We start from the raw sequence: 25,911 nt of genomic DNA, 5'->3' as shown, positions 1-25,911 counted from the left end.
ACAAATTAACTGAAAAACATTCACATAGATTATTATTCTATTCTCTCTTTTCGCCTATGAGATTGATAAATTATTAAAGACTAGAGTTAAAACGTATGATGCTTTTGAATTATTTACAAACACTTAAGTACAAAATAAAAATAATTTTACTTATTACAGCAGTACTAATATTTAACGTGTAGTTGGATTTTAAAGTAATTAAACACATTAAAGAATAAAATACTTACTTTTTATAAGTGAGGAAGTTATTGTGATACTCTAATATATGCTCTAAACTTACTTGATTAAATCATAATTAATTGTTGTATATGAAACTACTTTTACCACTTCTATTAATCCAGCACTTAATCATTACAAGGGGTAATAGTAGTTGGATTGAGGTTGTAACGGCCCGGGATGGCCAGGTGGATTAAGGCGTTCGATTCATAATCCGAGGGTCGCGGGTTATAATCCGGTTACACCAAACATGATCTCTATTTCAGCCGTGGGGGCGTTATAATGTGACGGTTAATCCCACTATTCGTTGGTAAAAGAGTAGCCCAAGAATTAGCGGTGGGTGGTAATGATAAACTGCCTTCCCTCTAGTCTTGCACTACTAAATTAGGGACGGCTAGCGCAGATAGCGCTTGAATAGCTTTGCTCGAAATTCAAAATAACAAATTTATGTTGTATTACTACTACGACAAAATTAATTATATCTGTACCATGAAAACCGAAACTAATATTTTGGTCTACAAGAAACTACGTCTTCTGCCTAATTTAATCACAAGCATAAAATATATTTCTCCATTGAGTGTTTCAAAGGCTTCTTCATAATTCATAGTCCTATTGTTATTGTTGTTGAGGTTTAATGACGCAAAGCACCAGGGCTAGCTGTGCCAAAGAGTTTATTAACTATGCGTCTTTCGTGATCTCCCAGGCCCCCAATGATTTCGTAAACATCGTTACCGACAGATAGCAGCACGTATACGTTTAATTTTCTGAATAGCTTCAGAATTCGTCTTGTGTGTGTTAAACTGTTACAGTCGGTTGAGATGGTAAAAAAGAAACAAGTTGTAATATACGCTGTTCAGTTTATGGATTAATAAAATAAAACATTTGGAGTGTTAGTGTTTTTTGTTTTCAAGATTGCAGTTTCTTAATATGTAATTTTTTTTTAAATTAAACTTTTATTAGGGGTCCGCTCGCATCCTCAAAGAAGGAATGTGAAAGATTTTTATAGAAGATTAACCAGGTTTAATAATAACTTTTAAAAAATATATAAACGAAACGTTAGATAGGAAAATGTAGAAAAGCAAAATAAGCTAAAACAGGAAAAGAAATATAATTTCAACCGCCAACGGTCCCTAAGAAATAAAAATAGAATCACTCTGGTTAATATTACAATCACCGATTACATGTTAAATTTCACAAGCAAATCCAGAGACAAACATCTTCACGCTGTCGGTTGTAGGGACGGCATGAAAGTAAAATGTGGACAATTGAAACTTTAGTGTCACCAAGGTCACAGACTGGTGGATCATTTATTTCTGAAACCAAACGATAAGTAATGAAACTTTAGCCTAGACAAACAGTTTCCTCTCTCTGCTTCTTAAGGAAACTGGATGGTCAAACGACAACAATACGCTTTATCCGAGAAAAAAAACTTGTTATGAATTTTCTTACTCTGAATCGACTATCAACTGGTTTGAGGTAATCCCTTAATGACAGATCTGTAAATTTATTATGATAAAGAGAAGTGGGACATACTTTTCTGCATATCCAAGAGAACTAGGTGAGAGCTTTCATTAGGCAATTCCAGAGCCTTAAAGAAACTAAACGAATTAGAGTAAGCAAGCAACCATTGAGCAACATAAAACCATGGCAGAGCTTACAGAGTCACAAGATTTTAAACCATCCATAAAACAGAAACATAAAAATGGTTCAAAGTATGTTCACCAAAAAGAAGTATTTGACCTCCTCATAAGAATCAAAGAAGGATTACTAGATACCGTCGGATAGACTAATCATCACACTCAGCAATATTATCTAATATCATTTGACCATACTTTGATATAAAAGCAAAATATAGAAAAAGCAGTCTACGTATTCTCAAAAAGTTCAGTCCCTCAAGGCATGAAGACATAATGACTAAATGGATACTATAGTAAGGAAAAGAGCTTTACAGGACATTGCTGGGAAAGTTACAAAAATCTGAAGTGAAATGGAGATTCAGTGAAAGACTGACAAGGGGCACAAAAATACGTATGTGGACCAGTATTGAAGACAAAAATGTTGTAGAACTACTATTCCCACCAATATTGTCATCATCTTACAGTGGATTGTGCTCATCAGAGCCTTCTAAAATTAAGAAGGGAGATAATAAATATTAAATCAGTCGATAAATTACTGCTTAATCACAATTGTTTCTTTGTTGGGAGATAAATAAAACAAATAATGATGGTACAATCCATAAAACACAGATGCCAACAGCTTCCAGTGGCATATTGAATGACACAAACATGGTGGGTGCATGAATATCAACCAGAAATGCCATGCTTCCATGAACTCATCCACTACATAACCTGTTTTTGTTGTACAAAAAAATCATTAAATCTTGTAACAGTATCAACTGATCTGACAAATGTTTCCGGAAAGAAGAAATACAAAATTTGAGAGGAATCAATCAAAGACTCCATCGAAATAAAAATGGAAACTGTGTAAAGATGTCCATTTTTCTTAAGATGGAGTATAAGAACCAGGTGCAGTATCTTTTTTGTTTCTGTTTGTTACCAAAGTGTGTTTTGTTTATTAGTAAGTTGTGTATCAACCTTCATGGATTCTGCCCTGTGTCTATGTCTGGTCCTTGTCTTATGAATGAGAATCTGATGAGTAAGTATGTACCCAAATTAAGATCCTGGATATCAGGACATATGGGTGTTTTCTATGGTTATGTCGTGTTTATTTGATATGCAGTGTTCGAAAACGTGTGGAGGTGACTTTTTATGTTCTTTGAATCTGGTTTCTATTTTTCTACTTGTTTCTCCAATATAGAAGTTATGACAGTTATCACATTGTTTTTATAAATAATGTTGGTGTTGTGTTTGTCAGTGTAGTTTTTACATAGTATATACCTAGTTTTGTGCCTGATTTTTGAATAAATTTGGTATTAACTGGAATGTCATATTTTTTTACTAGTTTTTACCAAATGTTGGTTATTTTTCTGCTGATGTCGAGAATATATGGTATGCAACAATATATGGATTCGTGATTTTTTTTTAAATCGTGAAGTATATTTACTTTTGTTAGTTGAGTTTGCTTTTTGTCTGGGTGTGTGTGTATAATGTTTTCTACGGTTTGTGGAAGAAACGTTGATGTTGATGAAGTATTGTTTTGTTTTATCTAATTCGTTGTTAATTTTACCTGGTGAACATAGTTTTGTGGCTGTGCTTATTTGGTTTCTTAGTGTGTTGAGTTTTTGTCTTGTTTTATGTGCTGAGTCCCAAGGAATGTATAATCCAGTATGGGTGATTTTTCGGTGCATTTCTGTTTTAAATTAAATTGTGCTCTGGTAATTTTGAGGTTAAGAAATGATACTTGGTTACTTACTTCCTGTTTACATGTGAAGTTTATGTTGAGATGTATAGAGCTAATAAAGAAACAAACATAAACGAACGCAAAATTAAAGAAGCCTTACTTATAGAACAACTCAAGCTCAAAATAAACCAATACAAAGGAATACCATTATTCCTATATTAATAAATATAATCCAACATCTAAGCACGCCCTCTATATTCCTACATTCAATTACACAACCGCCTTCAAATGTGTGGTTGGCTCTCGGTCAGTTACCTCTTTCTTTCTTTGTGAATCCGACGACGACCGAAAAAGGTCGAAACGTTGTTCACTCCTCTACATAGTGCTTTCTCTATCCATACCAGCCGTTTTTACATATATAATTTTATTCTTAGTCTATAATTATGCCAGACACATTACTATATATTGTTGATGGTAAATATGTGTCAGAATTATTTCTAATATTTCCTAAAAAAAAGCATGTTTCAACAATCCAAATTTTCACGTTTCTCCAGGTATAATTTCAACGTGTTCTATCTTGCAATAGTTCTTTTAAGACCCAGGTACTTTTGGATATCAATTCATTTGGTTACATTATGATGTTCATCTCTCCAGTGATGATTGGGGTTATTGCCAAGGCAATAGGTAACAGTTTTCGACCATAATTCTTTTTTTGAGAATTACTCTATGATAGACTAATATACTTGATAATACAGATATAACTGTCAATCAGAACGGATCTTCACTGCAGTTTTAAGGTAGCAAATGAAATGCTTGACATCAAGAAACAAAAGATTCAATTTATTATTTTTTATAACTTGTTTAACTTAAACTAGTATTTTGTGACATAAACAGTAAGATTATTAGTTAGTCATACCAACCCTAATTTAGCAGTGTAAGACTAGAGGGAAGGTAGCTAGTCATCACCACCCACCGCCAACACTTGGGCTACTCTTTTACCAACGAATAGTTGGATTGACCGTAACATTAAACATTATGACGCCCCCACGGTTCAAAGAACGAGAATGTTTGGTGCGACGGGGATTCGAACCAGCGACCCTCAGATTACGAGTCGAATGCCTTAACCCGTCGGGCCCCCTCAAGTAAGAATGATCTTCAAATATTGGTTTCCAGAGTATATTTTTTGTATTCTTCAAGTCCAATTTATGTGAATTATTTATTGTTTATTACAAGTTATTTTGTTGTGAACTGTACTAAGATGTGTTTAAACTTCACAACTGATTTGAATTTTTTTTAATTTTGTGAAGGAAGTCATTTTTTGAACAAAGTTTTTGTTCCATTAACATCAATTATGAGACTGTTTTAGGATCAAGTTTTTAAAATTTCACAAAACTTTTTGTTTTTCATTATAAAAATAAAAAAACCGAGCCTTGCACTTAAATGCAAAATTCACATATCTTTAAATACAAATGACGAACAACTTACGTGCAGTGCAAATAGGGATTCACCGTTGTTTAATGTAATAGAGTCGATAAATAATACTAACAAATATTTTCGTCTGTGGTCTGTTATATTTTTGCAGTTGAGATGAGGAACTAACTATTCCTGGAGTTGCATCTGAAGAAGTGAAAGGTATTGGGGTTAAACGGAATTGTTGTTGTTTCTCATGAAAGCACCTAGTGATTTCAAGGTGTGACTGAAAGCCTAGTGTACGTGTCTGGAAGATATCGTTTAGGTAAACAAACTAACAAATAATTTGTCTAAAAGGTCTCGAATTGAGTATTAGTTCACACTAGTATTAATCTTCTCACAAATATGAAGTCATGTGCTGTTTAATAGGATTTTAAAAAAGCATATGTTTTTTATTGTTTCTAAGCACAAAGCTGCACAATGGGCTATCTGACCTCTTCTTCGTGATGGAAAACAGCACCCTGAACTTTTGTGTTATAAGTCCACTAACTTGTCGCTGTTCCATTGTGTGTAGGGAGGGGGGCACAAATTTATGTGATGTGAACCATGCTGCCTGAGTTGGTCTTGATGTAACTTGAATACTAGAATACCATGGCAAATACTTTCCAAGTAGGTCTTTAATGGAACATGAGTACATGAGGAGCCATTATATTTCATATACTTAGTCGTGTAATTGTATTGTAAAAAAGTTCCTGGGACCAACCCCAAAGTTTATTATATAACACTGTTCTGTAAAGGATGATGAAGTCAAAGTTATGACATACACGTTGCCAAACGTTTTATAAAACTTGTTCTGTAGGAGAACGTCGGCTTCAAAAACAATGTTTAAGGAGGCCAAAAGCTTAAAACTATAATGAATTTGCATCTAGAGGCTTTACAAGTGTGGTTTAATGGGATTTCTGTGATTCAAATTGATTCAGCTATCTTCTTCTTCATTAAAATAGACATTGATTCCAAGATGTAACTGAAATCTTTAAGCGATCAATTTTCGGAAACTTGATCATCATAAAGTCTTTATTCGTTACATTATTAATCACGTCCTCAATGACTTTTTCAGTTGGAGAATTCTCCTTTGGTAACATAATGTTCACTTTGTAGATAAAGGTGTTGTTCAAAATTATTTTGAAGTGTGGTTTCGAAACCTGCTGCTTTTCCTAGATGCTTTGTTGTGCGAGTTTTTCTATTTCCATGTAGAACATTAAAGATTCAGTTGTTTTAAATACCACATTCTTTGACTCTATGAATATCTTTCTAATTTCCAGAACTGCTGTGATACATATCTCTGGACATGACAATATACTTCATGGAACTGCACTGCCGTATTAATGGTAAACTATAGTATTGTTTGTTCTATTTTTAACAAAAAGCTATAGATTGAGCTATTTGCACTGTGTTCACCACAAAATCATAACAATAAAAAAAATTATAAGTGACAAACATGTCATCCCATGTCCTACATGTTGAATGTTAGGATGCACAAATCGTTATTAGAAATTACTATTAACTTGCTTTAAGTACGTAAAAATTTAAATTTAAAAAAGAAATATTCGTGTGAATAAAGTTTCATGTTGATACTGTGAGATCGGACAACTTCTAGTGGCTCAGATTAAATTTAAAGGCTTTTAACGCTAAACAACCGGAGTTCAATACTCGTGGTGGTCTCAGTAAGGAAGCTCGTTGTGTAACTTTGTGTTTAACTACAGTTTGTTTGTTTTGGAATTTCGCACAAAGCTACTCGAGGGCTATCTGTGCTAGCCGTCCCTAATTTAGCAGTGTAAGACTAGAGGGAAGGCAGCTAGTCATCACCACCCACCGCCAACTCTTGGGCTACTCTTTTACCAACAAATAGTGGTATTGACCGTCACATTATACACTCCCACGGCTGGGAGGGCGAACATGTTTAGCGCGACGCGGGCGCCAACCCGCGACCCATGGATTACGAGTCGCACGCCTTACGCGCTTGGCCATGCATTTAACTACAGAAAAAAAAAAAAGTATCTGAAAATACGAATGCTTTGAAGAAGAGCAAACTGGTATTTTCGTTAAAAAATAATTCTCATATTGTTGGAAATATTGTAGATGCTTGTTTGTTTGTTTTTTGGAATTTCGCACAAAGCTACTCGAGGTCTATCTGTGCTAGCCGTCCCTAATTATCAGTGTAAGACTAGAGGGAAGGCAGCTAGTCATCACCACCCACCGCCAACTCTTGGGCTACTCTTTTACCAACAAATAGTGGGATTGACCGTCCATCATACGCCCCCACGGCTGGGAGGGCGAGCATGTTTAGCGCGACGCGGGCGCGAACCCGCGAATTACGAGTCGCACGCCTTACGCGCTTGGCCATGCCAGGCCATTGTAGATGCAATATGCAATGTTTATAAATATATATAATAATACTAATAGTATCTAATTTGTTTTTAATAAATTTAAAACAGTGGTATTTTTTCAAGTAGAGCAAACCTCTTCAGTCAGAAATTGTGTCGGACTGGATCCTGGTTTTCAAGGTTTATGCCAAGTTAATGAAGAAAATGGAACAAATTTGGGGAGCATTACCAAATAATCAATAAAATGACATTAATCGTAAAAGAGTAATTAACAAGTAGTTTGTGAGTGTTGTGGAATAGCTGCCTCCATCCAGTATATCATTTAAAAATTATAAGTTGATGGGCACAATGGCCTTCGAATAGCTTTGCACAAAATTCGATAAAAAAAACACAATTACAAAAATACTATTAAACAAATAGAGAATTACTTTTCTATAAATCAAAAAAATTAAAACTATAACTATTCTTCTAAACATAAAATCAATGGTCAAAAAGAAAAATAAAGCGACCTTTTCTATACTTCCATGACACTGTGTCAAATAAAACTTAATGACTCATTATGTTTAAAAGACAGCAACATTTTCTAGTTTTGCTAACGTTTGGTAGATGGAGCTACATTGGTATTACTGCGTCTTGAATTTTGAGCAAAGCCATTCGAAAGCTGTGTGAATTCGCCATCTTTAATTTTGAAGCAATAGTTTAGAGGGAAGACAAGAGGGTCAGGATCACTCACTGCCAACTTTGGAGCGTTCCTTTGACAACAAAGAGTACGTTTGACTTTCACAATGTAACGCCTGCGCGTCTGAAATGGTAAGCATAGTGACCTGCATAATACCGGTCTAGTATCTTACCCATTATATCATGCTAGGCCTAAGAAGTGTGAAAGACGTGCATAGTGTATGAAACTGTTTTCTAGTTACATCGAATGATTTTTATTTTCTACCTCAGCATAGTATGTTATTTGTATTTATTGTAATATTTAGATTGGAAACAGACTCATTTTTAGAATTATGTAAAAAATAATAATTGTTTTTTTTTTAATTATGAGTTTTAACATTGAACGTTACGCAAGTACCAATGAATTAAAAGTAGTGAAATACCTTATCTGTTTAATATCATATATTTAAAAATTGTCTACTACGGTTATCCTTTTAATAATACTTCCGCTTATAATGTGCTTCTTGTACATTTAATATCATGACATTATTCTGCCCCTAGTTACGTACAGCGGTATGCTTGCAGACTTATAATGTTAGAAACCGGGTATCGATACCCGTGATGGGCAGAGTACATATAGTCTATTGTGTATCTTTGTGCTTAACTACAAGCAAAAGCTTCAATTTTATTTTCAAACATCTTTATATCCACATTTATGAACTTTGAAATTTAATGTTATAGACCGTGTATATTGTTATAAAGTGACTTGAGATTCATGACATAAAATGAATTTCCATCTGCAATAGGAAAAAGAAAATTATAGTCGTCAGTTATAGTTGATCATGTAACCAATTTTTAAAAAATACGATCATTTTGAAGATGTGTTTCGCATAAGCGTTTCAAATAGCTAGTAAGTAATTTCGTAGTTCGAATATAACTACTGTTAATAGAAACGGATTAGTGATGTCGAGAAACCCACTTGTTGAGAAATTTATATGCAAAAACGGCTCGTTTGGGTTGAGAAAATATTTTACATAGAAGAGCGAACAACGTTTCGACCTTCTTCGGTCATCGTCAGGCTCACAAAGAAAGAGGTAACTGACCGGAAGCTGACCACATGTTTGAAAGGGGTTGTTGTGAGACAATATTTGTTTTATTTACTTTGTTGTTGGTTTTTTCATTTCTGTTTGGGTAAAAGTGGTGTTTGTCGAATAAACGTATTTGGTGATTACAGTCCACAGTAGCATTCTTTGTTACAAGAATAAAACGAAGGTACGTTGATGTGGCTTAAGTTTATGCGTGTATTAAAATAATCAGAAACTGTATAAACCAGATTAGCTTCGTCGTGCGCAAATCACTTCGCACACATTTAATCAGTTAGAAAACTCTATCCTTGACAAATTTATATAACGATTTTCAAAGGCGTAAACAATTTTCATTATTTACAAAACAATAGTCATCATCTCACAAAAATCTGTTGTTAATGTAATTTTATTTAGCTATAATGGCCGAAGAGTATTGCTGCTCCAACCTCGAAACGTTGTAAACATAAAAATAAACAATCATAACATTCAAAGCACCACATCGTGTCTTTTTTATATACTTCGAGACTAAATAATATTACTTTAACATTAAACAGATGACATGTATAGCTATTTATCATTAAACAGAGAACACATATAGCGATTTAACTATGTCATATACCTACAATATTAAATTTTAAAAAATCTCAAAAACAGTATTTTCGTACTTTCTTCACAGAATGTTGAAGAACCTTTCAAGGTTTTATTAACTTTTTCGTAGCTTTTCTTTATTTAATTCACTTTGATTCACCTTTCTATCAGAGTTGGTTTATTTTAATTTGAAGGCTAGCATGAATAATGGTGTGTAAAGAATCCGTTTTTGAGTCACAGTACTCAGATTTTCTTCCCATGTGATAAAGAGTACTTTAATAATGGTTCAACTACATTTCTTGTTTCATTGTCTGGCTTCTTAGTAAATAAAGCATCTCCAAATTAACAGTAAAAACAGTAATGGTTAGTATATGAATACGTACTTTATTACATTCAATGTAAATTAAATATCGTTCTATATTATTCTCTTTAACATCTGTGCGAATAATTTGATAAAATGAGTCAAAATTCTAAACATCTTCATACTAATCTCATCAAACCAGTTTCTGCAGTGAATAAAGAGTAGGAAAGATAATAAATAAATAAAAACTAGTACAATGATACTTGGAAATTACAATATCTCCTTCCAGGTGATTAACTACAATGCACACACAGAATACGATCTTCCTAGTTTGCTAAGAACGTTTGGAAACTGACAGACAGACTGCACCCACAGGCAGACTATTAAATTATAATCTTATTACAATCTCTCAAGCAGATTCTACCCCCCAGTGATTATTGTGTATTTATTTGAATACCGATGGGTTTTTTTCAGTTTATTATATATTTAGAAATGCCTGCATCTTATACTGTTCGATCTTTATTGCGAAATTCCAGCCTATTCACTAAAGTTGTTGAACATTCTTGAGTGTAAGAATAAACAACGTATATGAAACTTCTAGAATCTTTCCCAAACTCATAAACCAACGCGACGCTCGTATAGACAGTATATATTGTTGGTTTGCTACAGTTGGTATACTATAAACCTCGGAAGGTATAACTGTAATTAACACTTATTAATCGGGAAACTACGGATATCAGACCAGGAAAGTTTACACGTTTCGAACATTACAAACAGTTTAACTTTAATATTGAAAAACTCACATGATCAGCTAAGAGCTGAGTAAATGAATTGTAACTATATCAATTCAGAATTAATTCGATCGTCGTGAACCCTCGATAAGATATTAAGGAAGTTCAGGATTGGATAGGAGACTGTATTGTTTGTAAAACTTTTGTATAGAAATTATTGTTCGTAATAATTATTTGTAATAACTGTTATTATAAATTGTATTGTTCGTATATGTGAAATCGAGATACGTAATACTGGCGACTTATATTGTTAAAACTTAGTTTCGATACCTGCGGTGGACACAATCCAAGTAGCCCATCGTGTAGCTTTGCGTTCCACAACAAACACATCAAGCAGGTTAAGATCAGAATGTTAGATTATAGTCGTGTTAAACGAACTCCCAGATAAATTTCATTTTCTCAGATACATTTCATGAACTTTAGCTCTAAGAACATAAATAACGCAACATAAACAGCTTTCAGAATCTAGTAAATAAACAAAAAAATCTCATATAGTTTGAAATTATACTAATAATTTCAACAGTTAAAGTACGTACCATACGTCGTTGTTATTTATCACAAGTTTCATGTATTAGATCTTCATTCATGGTTTGTTAATATTTCTATCACCCAGATATATTATCTGACTTTAATTCAAGATGTATTAAAGATTATCAATTATGAAACAAGTCTATCGCCATACGTTATTTGTTACTGAAATTTAATTTCGTAAACTGTTTTATTTTTTATTTGTTTTGAATTTTCGCGCAAAACTACACGAGGGTTATCTGCGCTAGCCGTCCCTAATTTAGCAGTGTAAGACTAGAGAGAAGGCAGCTAGTATCACCGCCCACCGCCAACTCTTGGGCTACTCTTTTACCACTTTACCAACGAATAGTGGAATTGACCGTTACATTATAACACACCCACGGCTGAAAGGGCGAGCATGTTTGGTGTGACGGGGATTCGAACACGCGAATCCTCAGATTACAAGTCGAGTGCCTTAACAACCTGGCCATGCTGGGCCTGTTTGTTTTTCTGCCGCTATGACAAATCTTTCAAAAGTCATCACCTTATTTTAGTTATTGCATTAGATAGTCTGTCACACTGTTGTCGTTGAAGTCTGACAACGTGAATTCAATTGTTCACACTATTGAAACCTTCGTACTTAACTATACGTTTTTTGTTAGACTAAATTTTTGAACATCTTGTTAACCTCGCTTAGTGATAAACGAATTTAGCTTACCCTGTGTAATTCATTTGGGGTGATCTCATTTTTTTTCAATATCCAATTTTCCTTTTGTTTTCCTTCTTTATCTTTCTTTTGTCCAACAGTCCGTGTTAGTTAAACACGATGCTTTTTCAAGATCTTTATTTCTGCTTTCTTTGCCTTAATTGCATTGTGTTTTTAACGCTAAACATTTTGGTTCTATTTCTTGCTAAAGCTGTTTGTGTTGTCCAATCGCCTCTGCAGCCTAACGAAGTCGAGACTTTAAAAGGATTGATATATTTTCCCTTGAGCTCTTGTGATGACTGCAGTTGCTTCAGCAGTCTGTTTTTGGTTTTTCTCTCTAGTTCCTCCAAATTTTTAATATACAAGTCGTATATTAATACCTTCATACACATGGTCTCAAGATATCCCAGGTAGTATGGAGTATTCATCTAGATACTAGACTGATTCTCACAATCCATCTGCAACACTTGTCATAAAATTAAATCATCATTAAGTAACAAAATAAACTGAACAATAACACTTACACTAAACTGTTTTGTATATCTAATACAGATTTTTTTCGATGTTAAGAAAGCATGTTATTGTAAAACACAATAATTTAAGGACCTATTATGAGGAATTATTAAACTATAGATTTATTGACAGCAAAAAATGTAGAATTTATGTGGGGGGCACCTATTGAGAGTACTTTACTTCAGAGACAAGCGACCCCCCAGGAAAGGGTGTTTAGCGTCCTTTTATTTATCCTTTATGTTAGTGACATAAAAACCGCAAATTTCTGTCACAGTTCGCAAGTTGTAGATGGCGTGGCAATTTGCAAGAGCTCCAATATCGTCCATAGTAGATAGAGACGTACTATCCGTATTAAATTAAATAATATAGTATTGCCAAAAATATAGAGTTAAAATCAACTTTCCTAAAACACAAAAAGTGTTATATTCTAATAGAACAAAATCTGTAAGAAACATACCAAAAATATATGTTCATGGAACTCTTTTCTGTACTGCCACATCACCTAAATTTTAGGTATCACATATGACTCTAAATAAAAATGGAAAATCCATATTAACCAGATTCGAACCAAAATGTGGAGACGAGCAAATTATGACAATATTTTGTCAGCTAACAATTCAGAAACTTACCACAGAATAGTATTAGAATATACAAACATTACGTACAACCAATAATTGAATACGCCCGTCCACCATGGATAAACATTTCACCAGCGCTGTTCAAAAGACAATTACAACCAATACAACATTCGATACTCGTTGCTACATACAAAATACCTAGAAATGAACGCTCAAATTTTGTACACAACTACACAAACAATTAACGACAGGCTCTTGTATACATAGCATATGATAATGTCAAGGAAAAATCTGAATAGGAATAAGTTACCGACTTCACCGTCTCGCTATATCATATATGATGAAAATATGGATAAGTACCTCTTCCCAGTTACTTAAGAGTAGCGACAAGCAACATTATGCTAGACTTTAAATATCAGCGTCATTTAACTAGTTTATATTAACAGTATTAATTAAGGTTTTCGTGCCCAATACTCTTATTATGAATTAGTGAAATGAATGTCTCGCGATATATGAAACTGTTTTCATGCCTTGGACTATACACACCAAGGGAAGAAATGTTTCTCCTCATACAGAATGCTGCACACGGTTTGTACGCATAGGCGTTGTAATTCCAGAAACACATATCGCTGTTGCTTGGCATGGCCAGGTGGTTAAGGCACTCGACTCGTAATTCCGAGGGTCGCGGATTCGAATCCCGGTCACACCAAACATGCTTACCCTTTCAGCAGTGGGGGCGTTATAAAAGTGACGGCCAATCCCATTATTCGTTGGTAAAAGGGTAGCCCAAGAGTTGGCGGTGGATGGTGATGACTAGCTGCCTTCCCTCTAGTCTTATACTGCTAAATTAGTGACGGCTAGCGCAGATAGCCCTCATGTACCTTTGCGCGAAATTGAAAAACAAACTTATCGCTGTACCATTACGAGGGAGTCAACATGGCTTTGAAACGGGTTACTGTAATAAAAGACCGTAAACGATGCACAACCCTAAGATATAATTCCCTTAGTATTTAGCGATCAGGAACAGAATATCTTCAGAGGAGAGAGATTCCTGAGGCAAAAACTAAAACCTGAGATTAACAAAGCATTGTTATAAGTTAGTTTTAATTCTTATTCTATATAGTGTAAATGTCAGTTAGAAAACCGTAAGATGTATCCAAATAGAAGCTGTAAACACGAATTCTGTACGAATGTCCACTAAAGAAACGGTCATCAAATCTTAAATACTCCCAGCAGAAGCGTTTTTAACGCTTCAAACCACTTGGTGCAATTTACTTAGGGGGTTCGTCCTTGCTGATCAAGTATAGATATAGAAATGATTCACATATATATGTGTGTGTGTATATATATATATATATATACATATATTTCCATTACTATGGTCGCCCAAAATATGAGGTATCCGTCAGTGCTTTGTCACTTCACATCCAGGTAGATAAGTGGGCGTAACTTCCGCTCTACACCCATCACCAGTAAAATATGGAACACAGATGTTTGTTCTCCAATAATCGCTTACATCTATACAAAGACATATAAATATATATAAGTAAAGCTATTTGTTTAACTAAATGTATGATTGGATTATACTGTTTGCTCACTATTACTATTAGTACAATTGCGACTGCAATTTACCTAAGCGTTCGTGCGCTATGATTGGCTAGCTTTACAGGGCCTTTCACACATGCGTCTAATGTACGTCGAGGGAAGCATTAAAACTTGGCGAACATACCACTGGCTCCATATTTGAGGTTAGTACAAGTTATAGCCTTTAAACTGTACTCAGGAAGATAAAAGAATTTAAAACACGCAACGAAAAGGTAGCTGTGTATGTATAATATATATTATTACTATTTATATACTTCGTAATGGGAAGATACAACTCAGTATAATGATATAATAACGATAATAACCATACAGCACGTGCAAAACTGTAACTTAGCGAGACACGCTTATGGCGAGTTTGCACGTAAAGGAACACTCCTAAACCTGAACGTTAACACTAGAGTGTACTTTCGGCATTCGGTTATATTAGTTGCTGACCGTGTCTAGTGAACCCACCATTAAATTTTAAATAACGTAATATTAAAATAAAGATTTTTATCACTTCATTTAAGCCGTTCGTAAGTGCTAATTTTTTCTCGTCGAAAAATTATAATAAAGAAATGACAACGGCATTAAGCGTAACCATAAAACTCGCTTGTTTTTTTTTAATGATTATTTGTATTCATAAGTCGAAATGATTCCTGTTTTGTAAGATGTTGGTTACATTTAAATATTATAACTTATGTTAAATAGTTAATTATTTGCAGTACGTTGTTAATTTGTTCCATAATGACGTACTGGTACTGAGAAAGATATGCCTCCATGTTATCAATTTTGTAAGTAATAATCTTTAATTTTTTTCTTTCATTTTATATTTTTATGAACGTTTATCTAAATAATTATATCTGTAAATCTGGCCTGCTATTGTAACGAATACTTTAACTTAGTAAAATGGTAAAATGTTACATACTTTAAGATAAGTTATATTAATAAGTGGAAAAAAGGTCACAGAGGTAACTTACGGTATACTATAAATACGTAACATTGGTATTAAAGAAATGTTAATATGTAGGTAAACGGGTTTCATCATATTTAGCGATATTCATATTTACAATTAATACTTTCTGTTTGATTATATTTCAACCGTCCTTTTTTATTTTTAGTTCAACGACTACAGTAATTTGTTTACAGGGCAAGAGTTAAGGAGATACGATATTGTAGTGTTTGGTTTTCATGCACAACATCAGATAACTTAGCAACTGCATCTTAGCAACCTCTATTGTCAAAGCGATGTCGTCAACAGAGTGTCACCATGGTGATACACAACCAGATGAACCTAATAGCAGTATGAAAAGATGCTGTAAGTCTGACGAAAACTGTGCAAGTGGTCACAATAAAGACACCGATGGAAGCTGTCAAAGTGACGAACACTGCAGGAGGATTGAGTCTGATGACACAAACCCGTGTACATGTGAACATGCTCAGAGCCATCATTACTGTGACACAGAAAACGATGAAGAAGCATTTCTGTTTGAAGCAACTCATAGAGAAATTATGCCGCCAGAAAAAACATGCGAAATTTATGATAAACATGCAGATTACTATGAAAAGGTAACCTGATGTACTTTTTAGTATTTTATTTGTCATTAACACGGCTATTGTACTTCTTGACAATGATGCAACGAAATATTCTTAACTAATATACTAAGAATTATATGACAAAAGCTGTAAGGCCATTGTGAAATTCCTTCAACGTTTTCATGGTTAACAACGTAAAGAACTGATAGCAATATGATTCGAATGCATTATAAAACGCTATTTTTTTTACAATGGTTTTTGTAACTTGAGTTAGAAATAATACTTTAATATTTTTAAACCATTCGTTTAGATATTTACTGTAGTCTTACATTTCAAGAGACTCGGTATTGGTACAATAGATGAAAGAAATTCCAGAAACAAGATAACACTTCAGTAATGTGGTTTATTTTATATCATAATAAAATGTATCTATACATTATTTAATGGATACTTTTCAACCTGTTTTGCAGTTCATAATAAAATATGAAGCTGAAAATTGGTTCGTAATTGTGACGGAGTTGATGAACTTTCTAAAAGAGAAAAGTGGCAGGATATTGGACGTGGGAGCTGGGACAGGAGCAACTTCAAAAGTGGTATTGTACAGAACTGTCTGCGTTAAGAAGAACTGTTTGTTTTTCATATTTTCAATATTGTTGGGAGATTTAAGATCATCACTCGAAGATATTTGTGAATGATAAATATGTTATAGTTAAAACGCGTTTCGCCTTTCGTAACCTGTAGGAAATTGCTACTGCTTGAAAAAGAATAATTGTTTGTTTGTTTTTGAATTTCGTTCAAAGCTACACGAGGGCTATCTGCGCTAGCCGTCCCTAATTTAGCAGTGTAAGACTAGAGGAAATGCAGCTAGTCATCACCACCCACCCCAATTCTTAGCTACTTTTTTACCAACGAATAGTGGGATTGACCATCACATAATAACGCCCCCACGGCTGTAAGGGCGAGCATATTTAGTTTGACAGGGATTCGAACCCGCGACCCTCAGATTACGAGTCGAGAGCCTTAACCACCTGAAAAAATTGAATGAACTAAATAGTATTGCAAAGAAATAAAAATCATCAACTGTGAAACGTCTATATTAATATTAATGTACTGAGTTTGTTATACGCTGAATTAAAATAACTTCTAAGAGGGAGGACTCCCCTATAATTAATGGTATCAGAAAACAAAGGAATATTAATAAATATGGGTCGCTAAGAACATCCATAAAGTGACCAACAACAATTCGTACGCTGCCCGTAGTTAGCAAAGTGCAGAATCTTGTAACAGGTGAAGACCTGTGAATATATATTAATTCTCAAGCTGCTTGACGTATAAAGTTGTAGAGCTTCCACATCATGGAAGAAGATTAGTACGTGTAACCTGTTTCACTCTTTCAGATAGAGATCCTGTTACGTATTGCCTGGCTCTCACGTGAGTAGCTTTTACTTTGACCTTTATATTCATACGTACTTTATCTTAAGGTTATCATGTTCGAAGAATCTACATCCTCCCTGTTTGTTTGAACATGATAACCTTAACACAAAGTGTGTTTTTTTTTCAGTAGAATCACTACTATTATTGTCAAAATGATCAGCCGTGAGATAGGGCATGACCGAATTTTTAGTAAAACGTACTCAGCCTCTGTATTATCAAACGTTCGGAATTGTTGGTAATTTTGGAGATCATATTGAAAAAATATCTAATGCTGAGTCTTGTTTCAAAGATCTATTTACTATTTCAAACATTGGTTGGTGGCACAGGCTGTCGGATAAAATAAAAAAATAAGATAAAATGATTAACATTAATCAGACAAAAAACTTGACAATCTGCGAATCATTCTATAAAACTTCGACAATACAAAGAAAAATAAATAGTTTGTTTTTGAATTTCACTCAAAGCTACACGAGGGCTATCTGCGCTAACCGTCCTTAATTTAGCAGTGTAAGACTATAGGAAAGGCAGCTAGTCATCACCACCCACCGCCAACTCTTGGGCTACTCTTTTAGCAACGAATAGTGGGATTGAGCGTCACATTATAACGCCCCCACGTCTGTAAGGGCGAGCATGTTTGATATGACAGGGATTCGAACCCGCGACCCTCAGATTACGAGTCGAACGCCTTAACTCACCTGGCCATACTGGGGTTTGACAGTTCACGAACAATATTTTAATTGTTTACAAAATACTGACTTGGAATTGCCAGGTTATTAGGGCGCTCGAATCGCAGTTTGAAGGTCGTAGGCTTGAATCCCCAATATACCAAACATGTATCCTTTTCGGCCGTGGGGGCATTATAATGTTACAGACAATCCCAGTATTCGTTAGAAAAAGAGTAGCTCAAGAGCTGGCGGTGGGTGTGATGACTAACTGCCTTTCCTCTAGTCTTACACTGCTAAATTAGGGACAGTTAGTGCAGATAGCCCTCGTGTAGCTTTGCGCGAAATTCAAAATCAAACAAATAGAAAATACTGTTTTATTGTACTATGAAGAAGATTACACTTCAGCTTCTTAAAATGTAACATTGCTTTTTCCGAAACTGACTGAACTTTTTGCTGGGCCAAAATAAATAGTTGTGGATTAATTTTATGTTTCTTGAGATTTAATTAATAGAATATGATTAATTTATCATTTATATTTCTTTCAGCTGAAGCAACATGGATATAATAACATTGATGCCTTGGATGGGAGTGAAGGGATGTTGAAAATAGCCAAAACCAAAAATATCTATCAGAATTTTATCCATCTTATTCTGAAGGGTGGAGTTCGCATTCCTGATGTTGAAAACGGTATGTCAATTCTAAACTCTAGTTGTCGTTATGTAATAATGTACATGTTTAGTTTTGTAACATGATTCTCAAGTTTGTGTTTGTGTGTGTTTTCTTCTAGCAAAGCCACATTGGGCTCTCTGCTGAGCCCACCGAGGGGAATATAACACCTGATTTTAGCGTTGTAAATTGTAAACATACCGCTGTGCTAGCAGGAGGCAATTCTCAAGTTATAAACACAGACACATCAATGATCAGTATATCAACTTTAAGTTTGATTATAACAACAACGATTTTGTTAAGTAACATATTGTATCCATATGTGAACATGTTCACATCATTTATATATTTGTTTGTTGGTGAGCACAAAGCAACACATTGGATTATCCGTGGTCTGCTCACCGCAGGTATCAAAGCCCGAGTTTTAGCGTTAAAATATCAAAGAATTAGGTAATGCATCCGAAGTATTCTTGAATTGAGTGTTAATTTACGCAGTATTTAATTAAACTTTCTTTAACCTTTAACCGGACAAAGGTATGTCAATTTAAAACTGTCATTCTCCATTTGTTATCATTGCGGTTATTTATCTCGGTTAATTTATCCATTATGACATTGGAAGAATAAAAAAAACTCTGAAATTCAAACCTAAATAACTCTTAATTGTTACAAAGAGAAGTAAAGATGCAATGAAAATATACTGAAACAATATACTCTACTTCATTATCGTTAATATAATGTGGGTGTATGTATACAATATTATCATTAAACATATAAATAAGTGCTAAAATCAAATGAAAGGACTGCGTTAGAAAACAAAACCAAATCCAAACACATTTTAAGGGACAAAACAAGCTCATATGAAAAACGAAACTGAAGACACTGGATAATTTTAAGAGATGCGTAGGACACAGGCTTGAAGCAAAGACACATTGGGTTATTTAGCTACTGTGTTCACAGCCCCGGCATGGCCAGGTGGTTAAGGCACTGAACTCGTAATCCGATAGTCGCGAGTTCGAATCCGTTTCACACCAAACATGCTCACCATTTCAGCTGTGAGGGCGTTATAATGTGACGGTCAATCCAACTATTCGTTGATAAAAGAGAAGCCCAAGAGTTGGCGGTAGGTAGTGATGACTAGCTGCCTTTTATCGAGTCTTACACTGCTATATTAGGATATGTTTTGAATTTCGCGTAAAAGCTATACTAGGGCTATCTGCGCTAGCCATCCCTAATTTAGCAATGTGAGACTAGAGGGAAGGCAACTAGTCATCACCACTCATCATCAACTCATGGGCTACTCTTTTTTTTCAACGAATAATGGGATTGACAATTATATTATAACAACCTCCAGCTGAAACGGCGAGCATGTTTGGTGCGACGAGGATTCGAACCCACATTCCTCAGATTACGAGTCGAGTGCCTTAACCACCTGGCCATGCCGGGCCACTAAGTTAGTGACGGCTAGCGCAGATAGCCCGCGTGTAACCTTGCTCGAAATTAAAAAAATAAACAAACAAAACTGTGTCCACCAGGGTAAATCGAACTTTGTAATTTAGCGTTATGAGTTCGTAAACTTACCGCTGTCCCACTAGAAAAGAGGAGTTGAAGCAACTTACATTTGTCTTGGACAAACAAGTCATGTATTATGCTTATGAATATTTATTTTGAGACAGAGCTAATAGCAAAATGAGTTTATAGATCCCATAGAATTAATTATGCTGTGATTGGTGCCCGGTGACACCGAATATAATGTTATTGGTGCCAAAAGAGGATGGACTCTGTTGCGATTGGTGCAACTATATAGTTAAGATTTATGTGATTTTTAAAGTGTTCAACCCAAGCTGTACATGTAAATATAAGATACACTATCTTGTTAATAATTTTCTTTTTACTAACATCCATGTTTTTCTTTATGCTGTCAGTTAAAAATCTGAGCCGTCTATTGCAAATATTTTGGGTATCTGTGTACGAATATCCAAAAACAAACAAACAAGTAACGTTGTTTAACGAGTTACAACAAATTATCTTTTGGACATTTTGTGCCAGTAGTTATATTCTCTGATAAATAATGGTATAACAATTCACAGTTTTTTTCCCAAAAATATTGAAACTGTATTGAAAATAGTGTTAAAAGGATATAATAGTGACAAACAACAGGCTGACAAAAGTATTCCAATAGTTGGCGGTGTGTGCACTGGACAAGCTGCCATTCCTGTAGTCTACCAGTTAAAAATTAGAGACTTCTTCCACAGACTGTCCTTCGATAGTTTTTTTCATAAATATCGGAAGACAAAGATATTTATTTTATCCTTTGCTCTCACAAATGACAAATAGTCATTAGCCAGGAGTTACAAATGCTAAGAGAGCCAACGTATAACTCATTAAACTTTAAAAAAGAATGATTATTTGTTGTCTTACTGTAATATTTTATGACGATTAATGCTGCACTAACTTCAGTGTTCTCTTTAACAACGTATGAGCGCAGTTTTTACTTTTATATTAACAAGTGGCATTTTAAAAAGACAGTTGAAGAGTATATTTTCCTGTAACTGGTTCCTTATGTAAACAGGCACTTATCCAATACGAAGCACTTTAGAATTTAAGAAGGCTAAATCGAATCTCATTTTCTGGTTTATTTTCACAGATACCTACAGCGCTGTTGTGTTGCATGGAGTATTTTGTCCAAATCATTGTGACTCAGATGTTTTTCCTGAACTGATTCGCATTGTTAAACCGGGTAAGTTTGTCAACTGTAATTCTGAACAATGTTCGCTGAAGAGTGCTGTCGTGCCTCATAAAGTGAAGTTATTCTTCACTGAAAACTCTTTTACTAACGTGTCACAAACTTCTGTTTTAACTAGTATATATCAAAAACGGATTTTTGAACTTAATTAATAAGCACCGTAATAGTGAATTTGACAATTAACTGATCTGGTAAAGGGTAAAGGTAAATGGAAAATGTAGTAATTGCCACTCTAAACCTACCTATACGCTAATGCTTTAAATATTATAACATGACTTGAAACAAATAAAAACGAAATGTCATTATTCACATATATAAATTAATTTAGGTTATTAGATGGTAAAGTAAAATGGACTCAAAACACCATGTATAATAAAAACTCTACTTTCGTTATTATTCTGAAACAGTTGGCTTTAAAACAGATCACAGTCATGTGATGACGTCTCTTGTTTTATTCGACAGTTCCAAGATTGATCACGGTATTGTTATCACAGTTCGAAAACCTATAAACTCTTGTACCATTTTTCTGTACGTCACAAAGTGTTACAAAGTTATATTCAAAATTTAGTTAAACCAATTTATTATCAATGTATTTTAATGAAATTTACGTTATAAAGTACTGTGATTCAGTATTTATTGCTTTGTTTCAAAATAAACAGACAAACAATAATTGAACACTTGAAGTTCGAGTGGCTACATTTGTTATATAGAAAACGACTAACTGAAGATTATTTTTTCTGAAAATAATCTAAATGTACGCAGAGTTAGTTTATCAGTAAATTAATACTAGTTCTGAGAAAGGGCTTCGAAACGAAATCATTATAGACATTCTTAATTCAAGCTGTGCAAAACCCACTTAAAAAGTAAAAACTGGGTTGCTCAACAACTGTTTTAAGTTGAATGGCATATTTATAAACAACAGAAATGGGCGATTTTCCCTGTTGAAAGTGTTAATGTAATATGTAACATATGTCATACATCTGCCTTGAAACGTGTTGAAATGAAGCTAAGTTTTATTTATTCTTTAAAATGATTCTGTATTTTGAATTGCTAAAATAGCTTTGTGAAACCTGCAAGTTGAAAAAAATTAATATGCAAAGGGTCTAAACCTTATGACGGAAGTTAATGTTTAAATGCTTGTAGGAACGTGTTAATGTGTGTTGACGTGAATAAAAATAGGAGAAGAAATTCAAACATTGAAATAAAAACGAAAAGTAAAAAGTTAAAGGTGTGAAATTATGCACGTTAAAATAATAATATATATAAAACAATCCAATGAAGAGACAAGAGGTACAGTACGTATTTATAATTCTTAATTTTAAACATTACAATGTACTTATATATGTAAAAACGGCTGGTATGGATAGAGAAAGCGCTATGTGGAGGAGCGAACAACGCCACCACCGAATATTTCAATGTACTGTATTTTGATGATAACAGCTAAAGCTTATGATTTGTAGAGCAAATGTCGAATAAAATGTACACATTTAGCTTAAAAACATTTAAACATTCATTTGGGTGGTTCAAAAGATTATGCAACTGAAATATAAAAACTGTAAAGTAAAATTTACTATTTTTATACATAACATGAAAATTAGTTTTAGGTGAACTATTCAGAGTGTGAATGCAAATGACTATATTAAACAACGAATCTTTATTTTGATAAAAAGTTAGAAAAATAAAAATTAAATGTTATTTTTATCTCAACTCTTATACTTTTACTAACACTTTTGTCAACTTACAAACAATTTATCTCAGTACTTTTATTGTTATAACAATATATCACAAGAGTTGCGCTTCCATCGGTTCATTTGTGTATCTGGAAGTAATTGATCACAGTATTGTCATCTCAGTTTGTAAATGGCACACTGATCATTAACTTGTTATTACAGTTTATGACTCCATACAGAACATGACCTGTTTTTAGATAATGTGAGCATTTTTTACTTATGCAAGTTTTTAAGGTCTTTATTGCATTGCTTGATGACAATCGAAAATTCAGAGTTTTGTTTTTTTTTTTGTTTAATTTAGTTTTCATTTGCCAACAGATTTAGGATGATATTGCTATTATAACAACTGTTAAACAATAACGTTACTGGTGAATTAACCAATAATATTTTAATGATGTTATACATGAATTGTTCATTTTTAGGAGGGTACATCTGTTGGTCAGTAAATATTGGTGAAGTCAGGAACGAGGACAAGTTTAACAATGATGTTGAAAACCTATCTAAGGAAGGCAAGTGGAAGAAGGTTATGGAAAAAGTTCACGATGGCCACTGTGGGAAAGAAAAAATTACTATAATGGAAGTTTTGTGAGAGATGTTATTGTGTTAAAAAGCAGGTGCGGAAAAATTTAGCAGTAAAAGTAGAAATAAAATGATAAAGGGAAACTTTGGATCATTACACGTTTTGTTTATTACACATACACTTATCTTTTTTAGCACCAATACGTAAATCCAGTACTGTGGCTTTGCTATCAGATACACACACACAGATATCCCATTGTGTAAAGTTGCATTTAAATGAAACATCTAAGATAGTGACTGTTCACAGCCATAACTTTAAAAGATCTGAAACTTGTCACCATACAGCAGTAAAGAGATGTTTCATAGAACAAACAGTCATTTCTCTTATGAATGAGCTCCGAGTGTAGAGAAAGTTAAGATATTACCTTTTCTATCATTAGGCAATGTTATAAAACATCCTACAGCAGTTCAGCTTGATTCACTTCAATATTCTCTGACCTGGCCGAAACATGATTTGAATGTTTCTCTTTTACACTACTTCTAGATATTGAAGTGTAATATAACATGGTGCCTTAAACTAAAACATGCGCAGTTTTCTTCATTAAACTGCGCCAGTTACAGCAGTGCAGAATCTTCCAGAATTTTTCTTTCTAGGCTCTCGAGATTTAAATGAAATCTGCTGATCTATATAAACTGCATCATACATTATACTATTCATACAATAACAAAATTAACTAAGAATGAAATTTTTGGCAACTGAACTGTATTATGTAATACTGTTTATAATATAATTAATGTGTAATTTAAGATTATTTTGATATATGTTTAGAACTCAATATGATTTACATATAACCAAAATATATTTTATTGTGAATTATTTTTATACTCTAAGCCATAATATAAAAATAAAGTTAAATATTTTTATTTTACTCTTAAATGGAGGTATATTTAGAGGAATTGATAACAATTATAACTATTAAACATACATTTTTTTTTAAATTACACAGCATTGTATCTGACTGTTTTCAGTGATCGGAATTAGCATTCGGAAAATATTTCTTATTCGAAAATAATGTATTAATGAACTTATTATCAGAAGTAATGATAATGAATTATTACATAATTTCATAGGAATGTTAACTTTTGTTGTGAAAGAATTAAAATATATAACTAATAGATATTGAACTAACATTTTATTTATTCATTTTCAATAATAAAAATATTTTCAAAGAACATACTAGCAAAGGAAAGTTGACATTTTAATTAGGCCTATTCTATTCAAATGTAGGTAATAAATCAATATATATATACAGTTGTGCACAGATTCTATGAATCATGAATAAAGAAGTAATACAATGGAAATATTATGTATTGTACAAGAAAACTAAAGAATATACATCTGAGATTTTTTTTTACAATCCCAACGTAATAAAATTGGCAAAAGTCATGTTTGCCGATTAAATAGTTTGATGTGTTTGACCAACCTTGTAGGAGAAGAGAATTTTAATACAAAATCCAAACCGTTGCTATGACCATAATACAATTACGTATTTCTGTATTTCTGGTCATAAAATATTTAATAGTCAATTAAAACGTCTAGAAAAAGATATTACAAGGTTTTTTAAGTTTGAGAAACACAGAAATTTTGTTTATTGTTGTGTTTTTTTTTTAATGAGGAGTCGGATGCGGCCTGGAAATTAATGCGCTTTGATTGTATATCTGAAAAAGCCACGTTTGATAAATCGTCAGTCCAGAATCGCGCTCCGTACTATAAGGATAAACCTGCAAACCAGTTAAAGTTTTTATGACAAAACCTAATCCCATAATATTATCTTGGAAAAGCGACGATAATTTTAATCTTTCATTTCCGAATAATACGTCATTTATCAGGAGATGAACGAAGCATATTGGCGTTAAACTAATTTCATATCAGACGTAATTTTTTCCCACCAAATGTTCGCGAGAGAAATTATTTTACAAGCGTTTTGATTTTTGCGC

General features: G+C 33.6%; 1 protein-coding gene across 4 annotated transcripts; it reads left to right on the top strand.

Annotated features, from left to right (window-relative positions):
- The first annotated feature begins 7,923 nt into the window (after positions 1-7,923).
- LOC143246121 (uncharacterized) lies at positions 7,924-25,143 on the top strand. 4 transcript variants are annotated; one of them, XM_076492346.1, is made up of 6 exons: positions 7,924-8,120; positions 15,742-16,189; positions 16,627-16,749; positions 18,801-18,942; positions 21,566-21,658; positions 23,817-25,143. In XM_076492346.1, the coding sequence occupies exons 2-6, from the start codon at positions 15,869-15,871 to the stop codon at positions 23,981-23,983; spliced, it is 846 nt and encodes a 281-aa protein (XP_076348461.1). In that variant the 5' UTR covers positions 7,924-8,120; positions 15,742-15,868; the 3' UTR covers positions 23,984-25,143. The 4 variants fall into 4 exon arrangements, with proteins under 4 accessions (XP_076348461.1, XP_076348473.1, XP_076348465.1 ...); XM_076492358.1 differs by lacking the exon at positions 7,924-8,120 and adding an exon at positions 14,639-14,784; XM_076492350.1 differs by lacking the exon at positions 7,924-8,120 and adding an exon at positions 14,723-14,861.
- Positions 25,144-25,911: the final 768 nt, after the last annotated feature.

This window comes from Tachypleus tridentatus, chromosome 1 (genome assembly GCF_004210375.1).
Source record: "Tachypleus tridentatus isolate NWPU-2018 chromosome 1, ASM421037v1, whole genome shotgun sequence".
In the NCBI taxonomy this organism is placed as follows: domain Eukaryota; kingdom Metazoa; phylum Arthropoda; class Merostomata; order Xiphosura; family Limulidae; genus Tachypleus; species Tachypleus tridentatus.
This window is presented reverse-complemented; position numbering and strand designations above follow the sequence as displayed.